The 13,427-nt window shown below is 39.2% G+C and overlaps 1 protein-coding gene across 1 annotated transcript in view; it reads left to right on the top strand.

Moving 5' to 3' along the window:
• The window catches only part of SLC9A6 (solute carrier family 9 member A6), a 104,920-nt gene that overhangs the window by 32,120 nt on the left and 59,373 nt on the right, over nt 1-13,427 (top strand). Inside the window, exon 6 of the mRNA XM_037822783.1 lies at nt 2,453-2,558. Within this exon, the coding sequence (XP_037678711.1) occupies nt 2,453-2,558 (106 nt within the window). The remainder of the gene's footprint in view (nt 1-2,452; nt 2,559-13,427) is intronic.

The following is a 13,427-nucleotide window of genomic DNA, read 5'->3' on the forward strand; positions in this document are numbered from 1 at the left end:
TCTTCTTGCCTCCATGGTTTCTGCAGAGAAATCTGTACATAGACTTATTGACTTTTCCTTGTACGTGATGGATTGCTTTTCTCTTGCTGCTTTCAGAATCCTCCCTTGGTCTTTGACATTGGACAATCTGACCAGTAAGTGTCTTGGAGTAGGTCTATTGGGATCTATTCTATTTGGGGTACGTTGTACTTCTTGAATCTCTAATTTTCTGTCTTTTATAAGAGTTGGGAAATTTTCAGTGAATATGTCTTCTGTTACTCTTTCTGCCCCTTTTCCCCTCTCTTCTCCTTCTGGGATACCCATAACACGTATATTTGTGCGTTTCATGTTGTCACTTAGCTCCCTAAGACCCTGCTCATATTTTTCCATTTTTTTCACCATCTGTTCTTTTGTGTGTATGAATTCGAATGACCTGTCTTCCAGTTCACTGATCCTTTCTTCTGCCTGTTCAAATCTACTGTCGTGTCCCTCCATTGTGTTTTTCATCTCCTCCATTGTGGCCTTCATTCCCATGGGTTCTGCCATTTGTTTTTTTAAGTTTATGAATTCTTTTTTATGGTCAGCCGGTGTCTTCTTTATATCCTTCAGCTCTTTTGCTATATCTTCCTTCATTTCATCAAATTTATTTAGCATTAGTTGCCTCCACTCCTGTGTCTCAGCTGAGCTATACGTTTGTTCCTTTGGCTGGTCCATGTTTTCGTGTTTCCTGGTATGGCTTGTTATCTTAAGTTGTCTAGGCATCTGATTCTCTTGATTAGTTTATTTTGGAGCTTGTTTTCTGTCTTTTACTTAGTGGTTTTCTTGTTGGTTGGCTTTGTTTTCTGGCCTCTGTTATTCAGTTCAACTTATTCTAGACCTCTAACTTAGGTTCTATTTAGTTGATCGGAATTTTTCCCCTCTTGTTTTTTCTGTTTCTTGCTCTGCCTCTATGTAACCTTTTTGTGAGTGGGTCTCCTCAGATATGGTCGACCCTAGTCAGATTTTCCCAGTCTAGTGAGGCCCATGTCTCATTGGGAGGGTATGGAGTTTTCCTGAGAATGAGACCCTCCTATGAGGCCTTTAGAATTGGTGCTTTTCCTCTCCTGTCCAGCAGGTGGCGCTGGCCAGCCTGCAGCTCCCCCACCAGTGTAAGGAGGTATGGAGCCTTTAGTTCTCCTGGTGACTCTGATCCTGTCAGGGGCGTGGCTGACTGAAGCTGGAATCTGAATTCCAGCCCCTGGGGTCTGAATTCCCAGAAGGAGGACTGCCAGTTGAGCTGGGCCTCCCTCCACTCTCCCAATCCTCAGAATTCCAGTTGTCTCTCAGGGGCACTATTTCCTTCTCCTCTCTCCTCTTTGGGGCCTCTCCAGGTAGATTCCTTGGTCAGCCTGAGTTGCCAATTAAAGACGGGGGTGGAGGCCTTCAGTAGTGAATACGGAATTCAAAGACACTGTAGGTACTCTGTCTCCCCTCAAGCCCAGCCTAGTCCCTCAACCTGGGCTTTCCGATAGAAAATAACCACATATATTACTTTTAGATTTAAAAAAAAAAATAGTAGAAAAGAAATCAAGAAAAAGAAAAAAGGAAAAAAAAAAAAAGAGTCTTTTTTAAACGTTTTTCCCCAGCCTGGAAGTTTTGTCAGTGTCAGAATAGAGCATTTAAAGATATGCTTTGGGCTATTGTCTGATAATTACTCTCCAACCGCTTCAGTTCCACCCCTGCCGGGGGGCTATTGAAATGCAAAAAGATAAGGGATCAGTGAGAAGCCAGAAGGGACAAAATGTAAGGGAAAAATAATGGCTTTTTTGGAGTCTGGGAATGGGTGCCTGCTTTTACATGCCCCCACTTCTTGGAGCCCAGCCCTTCTTTAGCACCCCAGCTCCCAAAGTTAGTTAATTAATTTGTTAATTAATTCTGCAGTTGAGGCTGGTTTGAGCCTCCCTTCTTGCCCTCAGCAGATTGTTGTTTTTTGGTTTTTCTTCCCCCCCCCCCCTTTCAGGGAGCCGGCAGCAAGACAGTCTGTGAGGTCTGGGTGGGGAGGGGCGCCAGACCCCTGGTTCAGGAAACTTACAATGTTCGCTGCGATCTCAGCTTTTCCTCCAATTCCAAACTTGTGTCCAGTGTGTGACTGGTTACTGGAGATCCCCAAAACACTGTTTCATATAGTTCTTGGGTAATTGCCAGCTGCTCTACGGGAGAGACGAAATTCTGCTCCTCATCACTCCGCCATCTTGCCTCCCTCCTTGTCAGCTGTTTTTAAGAGAGAGCAAAGATACTGCATATATATGATTAGGGAAAAGAAAGATATGGACATAAAATTACTGTATCTTTAATATGGTAAGAGAATGTTTATTAGGATTAAATTCTAAGAGGAAGTAATTAATTTCTAAATAACTATTATAATCATCTGTTGAGGGGGATATATTATTATTTGTAATCTCTAAATATTCCTCTGGCTCTTTCTACTTGCTAGTGACTGTTCTTGCCATATTCCACGAGCTTCAAGTTGATGTTGAACTATATGCACTTCTTTTTGGTGAAAGTGTCCTCAATGATGCTGTTGCCATAGTGCTGTCTTTGTAAGTGTTTGTTTTCTTACTATATTCTGTATATTAAATGTTAGGCCACTAGGAACCAGAAGTCACTCATTGAACAAAGTACATCATGAATGCGAACATTTGAAAGAACCAGTCATTTTTATTTCCTTATGAAGAAATGTAACTTATAGATAACTTGGAAAATGCAGGGAAGAAAAAATGATATATAGCCCCACTGTAAGAAAGGAATAAGTTTCGTTTTCACATAGAGACAGCATGGAATAAGGGAAATGGAGGCAAAACCAGTTTAAACAAGCCCCAGACAAAGAGAAGAGATAATCTGCCTGATGTAAAGAGACATGAGGTAGTATCAGAGGCGGGAACTCACAGCAAAAAAATAAAAATTTGGGGGGGGCATTGGCTAATCAGTTCAAAATCTCAATAATGAGCTAGTTGGCTCTCTGGGATTGGCTGTACAAATTAAAATCTCAAAAGATGAATTAGTTAGTGTTCTCGGATAGGCTGTAACCTCTGTAGTACCCAGTCAATGGGGAAACAGGGGAGGGACTTGCGAATTAGGAGTAGGAGATTTAAACATCGCCATTCTCTTCCTCTGGTGCGCCAGCCTTCCGCGTGTTTGGCTGGACGCCCTATCTTGCAAGATCGTAAATAAATTTTTTTCTCCTCCAGAACCGAGAGAGGGTTTATTCCCTTACAGGTACCACTTTATTTCCGACAACTTGGGGGCTCGTCCGGGATCCGAAGCTTCGGAGGGGGACCCCCGAGGTGGACAAAGGGAAGGCGCGCCCCGCTGATTGAGTGGTCTCGGACTCCGCCATTGGGGGCCCATCTCCGGCAGCTAAAGGGCCCGAGACCAGATGCTTGGATCTGCCGGTTGTGGATGAGAAAAGGGGGAAAAGAAAAGGCCTGCCTCTGGTTAACCAGGCAACTCCGTGCACGGACCAAGGTAAGGAAAGAAATATTATATTACCTTGGTGGTTAAAGCATTCTGAAAGTCTGGGGCTGATCCTGAGGGAAAGATGCCCAAACAAGACTCAGAATGGGGACATTCTGATGAGCCTAGAGCTGATCCTAAGGGAAAGATGCTCGGGCAAGACTCAGAATGGGGAATAGAGGCAGTCAGCCGGCCGGGAATAAAGGGAAGGGGGTACCTTTAGGGTCCCCAGGGAACATTCCTCTAAATAATCCATTGGGAAACATGTTAAAACATTGGGCTAAAAGTAATTGGACCAAGGGAAAGGGTAAAAGAAAATGATCAAATATTGTTATGTTTAGACAAAAAAAAAAAAAAGGGGGGCATTTTGCTGCCAAATATATTCTGGCCAAAATATAAGGCAGATAAGAGTTGGCTTTGTGCTGACCTCATGTGTCATGTTAATAAAAATAAACCTTTTTCCAAGGCAGAATTGAACTGTGCCATGTGGTGGCTGCAGGGAAAAAAGAAACTAAAACCTGGGGTATGCATTCCCCCACCTTATGGTTTCCCCTCCCCCACTGGGGTGGGAACCATTAAAGCCTGAGGTTTTGGTGGAAGCAGTCTATGCCCCCAGGCAATTGGAGAGCCAGTTAATGCTGACTGCTCCAGTAATTACAACCCACCAAAAGTTAAAAAAAAAAAAAAATGGAGAGATTTCCAAAAGTTTCTGTTTCTAAAGGCTCTTAAAGAAAGGAAGGTAAGAATCATTAATAAAAAGCCTAGCAAGGCTAGCTGAATAACAATTAACTTGATTCTTAAAATCTGGTTTATGTAAATATCCCTTTCTTCGGAGAAGAAGGGGAAATGGGAAAGAGGGCGGCTATGAGAGAAAGAGAGAGACTGCATCCACCTAAAATAAAATTGGCTGTATCCATATCCCCAAAGAACGATGAAAGTTGAGGTCTGAAGTCAAGTGGTCTCAGGCTGGGAGACTGGAGTGGCCCACATGCATGAAAAGGGTGAGTTTGCCCTGCGGGTTGAGGGTGGGCCTTCCGCCTCAATGCTCTAGAAAAGTTTTGCCGCCTCAGGACCCAGAGGGTGGAGCACATTCCCAGGGGAATGCGAAAAGCCTGGCTGCCACCCCACTGTTCAGAGAAGGTAGAGCCTTTACCCCGAAGAGGCAGAGTCTGGGTGGCACCCCGATGTTTAAGAAGGGTGGGGCCAAAAAGGTAATCTCCCCAACATCACCCCAGACTTTGAAAAGAAAAGGGCTGCCACAAAAGCCTCTAAAAAGGGTTGGACTCCCACTCCCTCAAGCCCCAAGAATACAATGTCATTCTGTTAATAACTCAGACTTTAAAAGGTCAGCTATATAAAGGAATTTTAGCCTAATATTCAGAGAAGATCCAAAAATCGATGAATGGCTGAATAAGCCATTAGAGGAAATATTCAGAGAGTCAACAAGCCAGGGAGGAAACAGACAAAAGTGAGATAGAGAAGTAATTGGAGCAGTTTAAAAAAAAAAAAAAAAAAAAAAGGAGGAAGGAAATTTGTAGCATGGGGTTTGTGTGATTCTCTGTTCATATACTTATGTGGGGCTAAACAGGTATTAATAAATACATTTACATATTTTAGTGTGCTGTGTAATTAAGTCTAAAGCATGTGGAAGCTACATTTAAAGTCCCTTAATGTGTGTATCAGGGTATATAGAAAGTTATATGCACATTTTTTAGGACTGTATTTGGATGCATTCTGAGAGTTAAAACTTCATGAATCTAATGGGAGTTTAAGTTGTATGTTTACACAGGAATGTGGGATAGTTGTATTTGTATGTAATAAAAGCATGTAATATAATTACGTAGAAGTCTTTCAAACTGTGAAAGTTTGTCAGTGTGTAATTTAAAACTTGGCAAAAATTTCCTGTGTACTCATCTATAGTAAACTGAAGCTATTTCTTTGTGTCTTTATAGCGTATACTAGTTTGTGTGTACTCTAAAGCTGGGCAATTGTGTGCAGTTTCACAATAGTGTGAAAAATGAAAAAAAAAGTGAGAAAAACTGTGTAAAAGTTTTCTATGTATGTGTAACAGTAGTGTATTGGCTATACATGCTTGTAAATGGGAATGTATGTCTGTTTCGTATGGTTATGAGTGTGTATATAAGTTATATGTGTCTGTATTACAGATATATGAGACTGTGTATTCTTGTAAAAAGCAGAATAATTTTTCTGATATATTTTGGGCAAAAGCAAAAGGTCCATACTCAAAGTGCAAGTAAATGTTCCTATAAAAGGGTTTAAGGTTCACTAAAGCTGAATTAAACAAACTTAAAACAGTGAATGGTTCATATCTCTTCCCAGGTCTCCATTTGGTAATGCCAGGTTGCTATCTTAACATTAAGTCTAATAGGAATAAAGACACCACATATATTGTCAAATACTACACACCAAGGCTTGTTCTCCTCTCCCTGGAGAGTGGGTTTTTACTCATCTAACAGCAAAACTTGTGTGTATGTTCAGGGTATGCATATATGTGAATCACGTATATTCAAGCATCACTAAACTAGGTGTACTAAAAACTGAATTTTAAGTTAGCATTTAAGAGTGGTAAGCCTTTTTATGTTCATTAATCTTAGGTTATTGTAAATTATTGTTGTTCTTTAGTCTAATTGTTCTAGCCTGAAATGTTGGTAAGTTCTTGCTGCTCTTCATGCACATGACTTCAGGAGTGTCTGTACCTAAAGCAGGTATTAGCAGTTTTACACTAGGGGAATCATTAGAGGAGTGCAAGCCATGTGTAATTTAGTACTTAGGCAATTACAAGGTGTAGGCCTTTGGTTTTTGGTTTGCCTTTCCCCAGGAGGACTGGAGAGCTCCCCTCCCTAGACACAAAGGATCTTTTTCTTAAGAATTATATACTGGCCTTGTCTTCTACTTTATCATCTCTCAGGCACCGTGGACTGCTGGCTCAGACCCCGCCTCTTGAATTTGCTGCCCATCGACATCAGCCTGGCAGCTGGGTTCTGATCCAGTCGTGGAAAGAATCCAAACTTCAACCGATCTGGGAAGGACCCTATCAAGTCTTGCTGACAACTGAGATGGCAGTCCGAATGGCAGAAAGAGGCTGGACTCATTACACACAAGTGAAGGGACTGGTGCCTGAACCAGACGATAAGTATCCAGCAACTCAACCTGAATCCTGGAAAGTGACTCCTACCTCAGATCCCCTAAGGATCACTTTAAATAGGCAACAGTTAAAGGAACGTATTAGAAGGGAGAAAGGGCTGGATTAAACCCTATGTTTGCATTGTGCTCTGTGTATAGCTTAATGATGAAATTGCTTATGCTGATCATAATGTTCTATATTCAAGGAGTAACAGGTTCTGCTAAGCTGGTTATAAGTGTAGTCAAAGGCTTAAAGTCTCAAACTGTACAATTTGATGTTTGTCAAGTAATGAGCTGTAAAAATCTAAAACATCAGCAACAACTGAGGGAGGAATATAAGCATTTATGTAAGCAGACTGTTCAAATAGAAAGCAAGATTGTTGGGGGGCGAACATTTGAGAGTATAACTTATGAGACACCTAACCCCTGTTATTCTTGGAACACTGCTTGGTGAACCACACAGTATGAGGGATGGGTCTTACCCAGGTTGGAGGAAAAACCATTAAGGAAAACTTGGCTGGAATTTAACTCTCCAGTACAAATTGACCCCAAGGTCATTAGAATACTTAAGACCAAAGACTTAAAGCAAACCACAGAAATAGAGACAGGTTATGGAAATACAAATGCCTGGGTAGAATGGGGCAAACATACCATCCAGAGTCTAAACAGAAGTGACTGTTATGCTTGTACAACCAAACAACCCACTGTTCAGATTATGCCCTTCCCCTTGGGGATGAAAAAGCATGAAAGGGAGTTTAAATGTATAACACTCCTCTTTCAAAATGCTACTCCTGGTGAAAGTTGTAGTACGTGGTCCTCCCTTTTCCCTCCAGTCCAGGAGGGAAGTGTCATTCCTGGTATAGTTAACCTCTGTAGTACCCAGTCAATGAGGAAACAGGGGAGGGACTTGCGAATTAGGAGTAGGAGATTTAAACATCGTCATTCTCTTCCTCTGGCGCGCCAGCCTTCCGCGTGTTTGGCTGGACGCCCCATCTTGCAAGATCGTAAATAAATTCTTTTCTCCTCCAGAACCGAGAGAGCGTTTATTCCCTTACAGGTACCACTTTATTTCCGACACCACTACCTAAAGACAATTGCTATAAACATTCTAGAACATTTTCTTTTGCTCCTTTTCTCCCCCCTAATGTTTGGTATTTTTATATTGTTGTTGTACTATATATATAATTTTGTATTCTGGTTTAACATTATAACCTGAACATTTTATTTTTTAAATTCAATTTTTTTGAATAGCTTATATTTTTACATGGTCAGAAATCGAATCTATATAAAAAGGTACACACTGGAAAGTCACATTCTTACTCCTGTCCTAGTCTACGCTGTCGCCCCAACCCCCCTTGTAGGTAACCGTTGTTATTCATTTCATGTGTATCCTTCTGGTATTTCTTTATTCAGATACAAGCATATATGAATAAGTATTCTTATTTGTCTCCCATTTCTTATTTTAAAAGTATTATGCTGTATCTCTTATATACCTACCTTTTTTCTCACTTAACAATAGATTCTGGACATCTTTTCATATCAAAATAGTTTCCTCATTCTTTGTTTATAGCCGTGTAGTATTCTGGGTGTGAACTGTGCTATATTTAATCAGGCCCTATTGCTAGACACTTGGAGTGTTTTCAGTCCTTTGCTATTCCAAACAATGCTGCAGTGATTAACCTTGAACTTTCCTAGTTTTGTACATGTATAGGTTTCTTGGTAGGATAAATTCCCAGAAATGAGATTGCTGGGTTACAGGATTTATTTTGTATTTTTTTGGTAACTTTTTATAATTTTGTTAGCTAAATTGTCTGTCATAATGGTTGTACCATTCTGCACTTTAACCAGTAAAGTATGGGAGTGCTTGTTTCTTCACAGCTTTACCAAGACAGCGCTTGTCAAACTTTTATAGTTTTGCTAATTTGCTAATTATGAAATAGTTCATCATAGTTTAATTGACATTTCTCTTATTTAACATAATCATTTCAGAAACATTTTTAATCTTTAGAAGTGTTAATACAGTTTTATTGAAGACAGTTATTGAAGTGAGAAATACTTTTGCTGCAATTATAGAAATTACTATACGTGTCATTAGAAGGTTTTTGCAGGTGGAAAATGGGTCTGGACCTCTGAGGAACTCAGTCCTGCCTATTCAGTCCTACTAAGCGAATATCTAACCCTACAGACAGTTGCCTTCCTTTACTTCATACCAGAACTTTCTATGAGAGAGAAATAAAGACCCTTCATATTTTCTCTTTATTTTTATTTCACTCCTTAATTTCTACTTTGTTGACTATAACAAAGTAATAATAGGTCACTAACTCTGGTTTGTGTAGCCTGATTGTCCTCATTGCCTTACTGAAAAGTGGAAAATTGTCCTTTCTGAGCTGACTCTGTAACACTGATCTCTTAAATTTTGTGTATGAAGATTTCAAAAGGCCAAATCCACTTTTTTTTAATCATCATTTTATTGAGATATATTCACATACCACGCAGTCATACAAAACAAATTGTACTTTCGATTGTTTACAGTACCATTACATAGTTGTACATTCATCACCTAAATCAATCCCTGACACCTTCATTAGCACACACACAAAAATAACAAGAATACTAATTAGAGTGAAAAAGAGCAATTGAAGTAAAAAAGAACACTGGGTACCTTTGTCTGTTTGTTTCCTTCCCCTACTTTTCTACACATCCATCCATAAACTAGACAAAGTGGAGTTTGGTCCTTATGGCTTTCCCAATCCCATTGTCACCCCTCATAAGCTACATTTTTATACAACTGTCTTCGAGATTCATGGGTTCTGGGTTGTAGTTTGATAGTTTCAGGTATCCACCACCAGCTACCCCAATTCTTTGGAACCTAAAAAAGGTTGTCTAAAGTGTGCGTAAGAGTGCCCACCAGAGTGATCTCTCGGCTCGTTTTGGAATCTCTCTGCCACTGAAGCTTATTTCATTTCCTTTCACATCCCCCTTTTGGTCAAGAAGATGTTCTCCATCCCACGATGCCGGGTCTACATTCCTCCCCGGGAGTCATATTCCACGTTGCCAGGGAGATTCACTTCCCTGGGTGTCTGATCCCACGTAGGGGGGAGGGCAGTGATTTCACCTTTCAAGTTGGCTTAGCCAGAGAGAGAGGGCCACATCTGAGCAACAAAGGCATTCAGGAGGAGACTCTTAGGCACAAATACAGGGAGGCCTAGCCTCTCCTTTGCAGCAACTGTCTTCCCAAGGGTAAAACTTATGGTAGAGGGCTCAACCCATCAAACCACCAGTCCCCCATGTCTGTGGTCATGTTAGCAACCATGGAGGTGGGGTAGGCGAATACCCCCGCATTCCCCACAGGCTCCTCAAGGGGGCACTACATCTTTTTTTTTTTTTCCTTGTTTGTCTTTTTTCTTTTTAACTCTCCCTTCTTTTTTAACAAATCCACTTTTGTGAATGCAACATGTGTAAATTTTAGCCCACATATTATTTTCAGGATTTTTTTTGTAGCTTTATAAACTAATATAAATTTAACATAAGAAATAAACCCCAAAGGCTGTGACTAATATTGATTCAGAATGCAAGCACCTTCAATGGCAATAGATGCAGAATAAAAGTTTTGCATTATTGGAAGAGAGGAAGAAATGAATACCATGGTTGTAACTTGTGTGTTATAAAACCAATGAGGCTGCAAAGACTGTTGAAGCTTTCAGTGCTTGGGAGATCACAGTGCTACCGAGTAAAGAGAATGAAGTATAGGCAATTGCTTTTAGCATCAATTCCCTATCCTGTAAAACTATTCTACACTTAATCATCTTAGTCATAAATGTTCCTTCCTCATTGCCCTGATAGATTAAGAGTCAGAAACTCTCTGTTCTGATCCTGTCTTAAACTGATGTTGCCTGTGCCTTAGTTTTTCCATTAATGAAGTAACCTACTTCCTGCAACTTTAAAAACAGTTGAATGTTGTTAAAGGTAAAACAAACAAACAAAAAACACAAAAACAAAACCAAAAAAACTCATTGAAAGGTTTTGAGCTTGGGATACACATATCAGTGTTGGTGAAGAATAAATGTGTTAAAGAGAGAATACCCTTTCCATAACACTTCTCACAAAGGGACATGCTTATCCTTCTGTTGCAGCCAATCTCAAGCAGGTTCTGTGAGAGTGTTAAGCCTTATAGAAAATGATTTGAGTGATTCTTTTCTCAATTCTCCTAAGGATGGTGTATGGCTAGTATTATTCTAGAGGGATAGGAGAAAAATTACATACTCTGGTGGAACTCAGATGGAGAAAGGCTGTGTCTAGAGTATATCATATGAGGGAATTTGTTAGCTGTGTAGGTATCTTAATGGAGTTGATCACATGAGTTCTTGCTCAGAAGCTGAAGGGAAGCTGGTTGTGTTGCTGACTATAAGGGGTTACTATCTGGAGTGCTCAGCAATATGTTTATCATCATTTCTCATTTGTCTTTTATGTGTTGAAAGCATCCAGTGGATAGAGGCCAGGGGAATCACAAAATATCTTGCAATGCACAGGACAGCTCCCCATGACAAAGAGCTGTCTGGCCCCCAAAGTCAGTAATGCCAAGGTTGAGAAATCTGACCCCTCATACATTATTGTTAACATTGAAATTGTTATCACATAGACTTCTTATTCCATCTTTTATCATTATTTATGGTAATAAAATCAATACATTTATAAAAGTAGAAAGTAGAAAATTCCTGAAACTTCAGCTCTCAAAGAGAGCTGCTGTTATGGTTTTCATCCAGACTTAGGGTATTAGGATATTAGCAGACATATAAATATATTAATAAATTCAAAACAAAAAAAGGCATTGTACCAGGCACTTTTTCTGTAGCTTGATTTTTGCATTAGGACATTGTGCTATATTAATACTTCTATTCCATTGTGTGGATGCACTACAAATTTACCTCTCCAATCCCTTGTTGATTAATATTTGGCTTTTTCAAATGTTTCATTATTATGAACGGTGCTGCAGTGAACATATACTTAAGTGTAAATCTCTGGGAATCCTTGAGAATATTTATGTGGGATATTCTTTGAGAAGTAGAATTTCTGGGTCAAAGGTTATGATCATTAAAAAATTTTGAGAAATATTGCCATGTTTCTTCCAAAAATGTAATAGAGACCTTTTTTGAAGGTAATTGAGCAACATTTAAAAAGAGCCATAGATAGAATAATATGTTATTTCTAGGACCATAGCCTAAGGAAATAGTCCAAAATATGTAAAAAGCACAAAGGTATCCTTTCACTTATTAATTATAATGGAAAGAAAATTTGAAGTAACTTTTGAATATCTAATGAGAAAATGGTTAAGTAAATTATGCTCTATCCATTTGGACTGTCTTGAAATCTTAAAAACCATGGTTATAGAGAGAGTGCAGTGATTCTTTAAGTCATTGTCAGCTGAAGAAGCAGAATTCGAAACTGTTCACTATGGTTACAACAAAACATGAAATAGCACACATGTTTAAAAAAAGTAGGGAAAGAAATACAAAAGGAAAATAAGATAGATGTGTCAGGGTAGTGGAATGATGGGATGATTTTTCTCCTAAATTGTACGTTTTATTCCTTTCAGGATTTAAAAATAGTATTCATAAAAATGTTGCTGCCTCGAGATAAAATGTTGATTGGTGTGGAAAAGATGAGTTAAGATTTCAATCCACAGGCCAACATTTGACTAAAAAAAGGGAAAACCCTTTCATCTGTTCTCAGCCATGCTCCCCATGTGTTCTTTGTACTCTTTAATGGTTAAAGAATAAATGATGATGATTAGTGTGAATCTCGAGTTTATGTGAACTAATCTGGGTAAAGCAATCTTGGGAGTCGTGGCGTGGAACAAATTATCTATTTGTTCCAACCAGCATTTGGAAAACTATCTCAAGGGAGAAAGAAAGTGGTCATAATAATATCCTTTCTTTTCTTTTCTTCAGCCAGCTGCTATATTTTAATGTTATAATGTGGGCAAATCTCCTCATTTGTGGTGGTGGGGCCCTTTATGTTTAAGTAAGGTAGCTTAATATTAAAGGCCATTTCATATTTATTAAAACAGTATCAAATTTGTTGGTCCCCAAATTATCTGGTTACTTGCAACATTTAAATCCAAATGTTCAAAAAATTCAGTTCTGATTGAGTTGCAGAAATTTCTGGATGCCATGATCAGAAATTAATGTCAGTACTATACTTCAATAGTTTGATTATATATATATATATATATATATATAAAACTTAAGCTGAGAAGTATGAAAAGAACCTGATGTATATGGTATAGCAAGCACAATTTTTAAAAACATTGCAGTAATCACAGGGAGAATTCATTATATTTTTTGGAACATGTTTTTCTTTCTTTCCTTTGACGTGACTTGTATGATGTCTTTGAGTCTGAACTTTTTATAATGTTGGTACCTCAATTACTGAGTTGAGAACTGATTTAGTAATGGCAAGCACTATTGCCAGAGACTGCTGGCACCAGCAATTTTCTCAGCCATTTCTGTTTCCTGGTGTGATCATATAAAAGAAGCCTTTTCGGACCAGGTTTGGACTGAGTTGAAGATGGAGCGTGTCTCCTGTAATTGCGTGCCTTGGCCTCTTACAAAGTGACTTTCTTTCGGAAGTTTGGGATGGGGGATCCAGCTGGGTATGTTAAAAGTACTGTTGAGTGGATTATAATTCCTTGGAAGGCCTTTCAAGCCCTTTTTCCTATACAAATCCATTTCAGCAAGTGAATAGATATTAGGCATTTGGCCCATTCTGGTATTGTAAAGATTGAAAGGGTACTTCAGTCTTCTTTTTTCCCA

The sequence above is a fragment of the Choloepus didactylus genome, chromosome Y, assembly GCF_015220235.1.
Source record: "Choloepus didactylus isolate mChoDid1 chromosome Y, mChoDid1.pri, whole genome shotgun sequence".
Taxonomy (NCBI): Eukaryota; Metazoa; Chordata; class Mammalia; order Pilosa; family Megalonychidae; genus Choloepus; species Choloepus didactylus.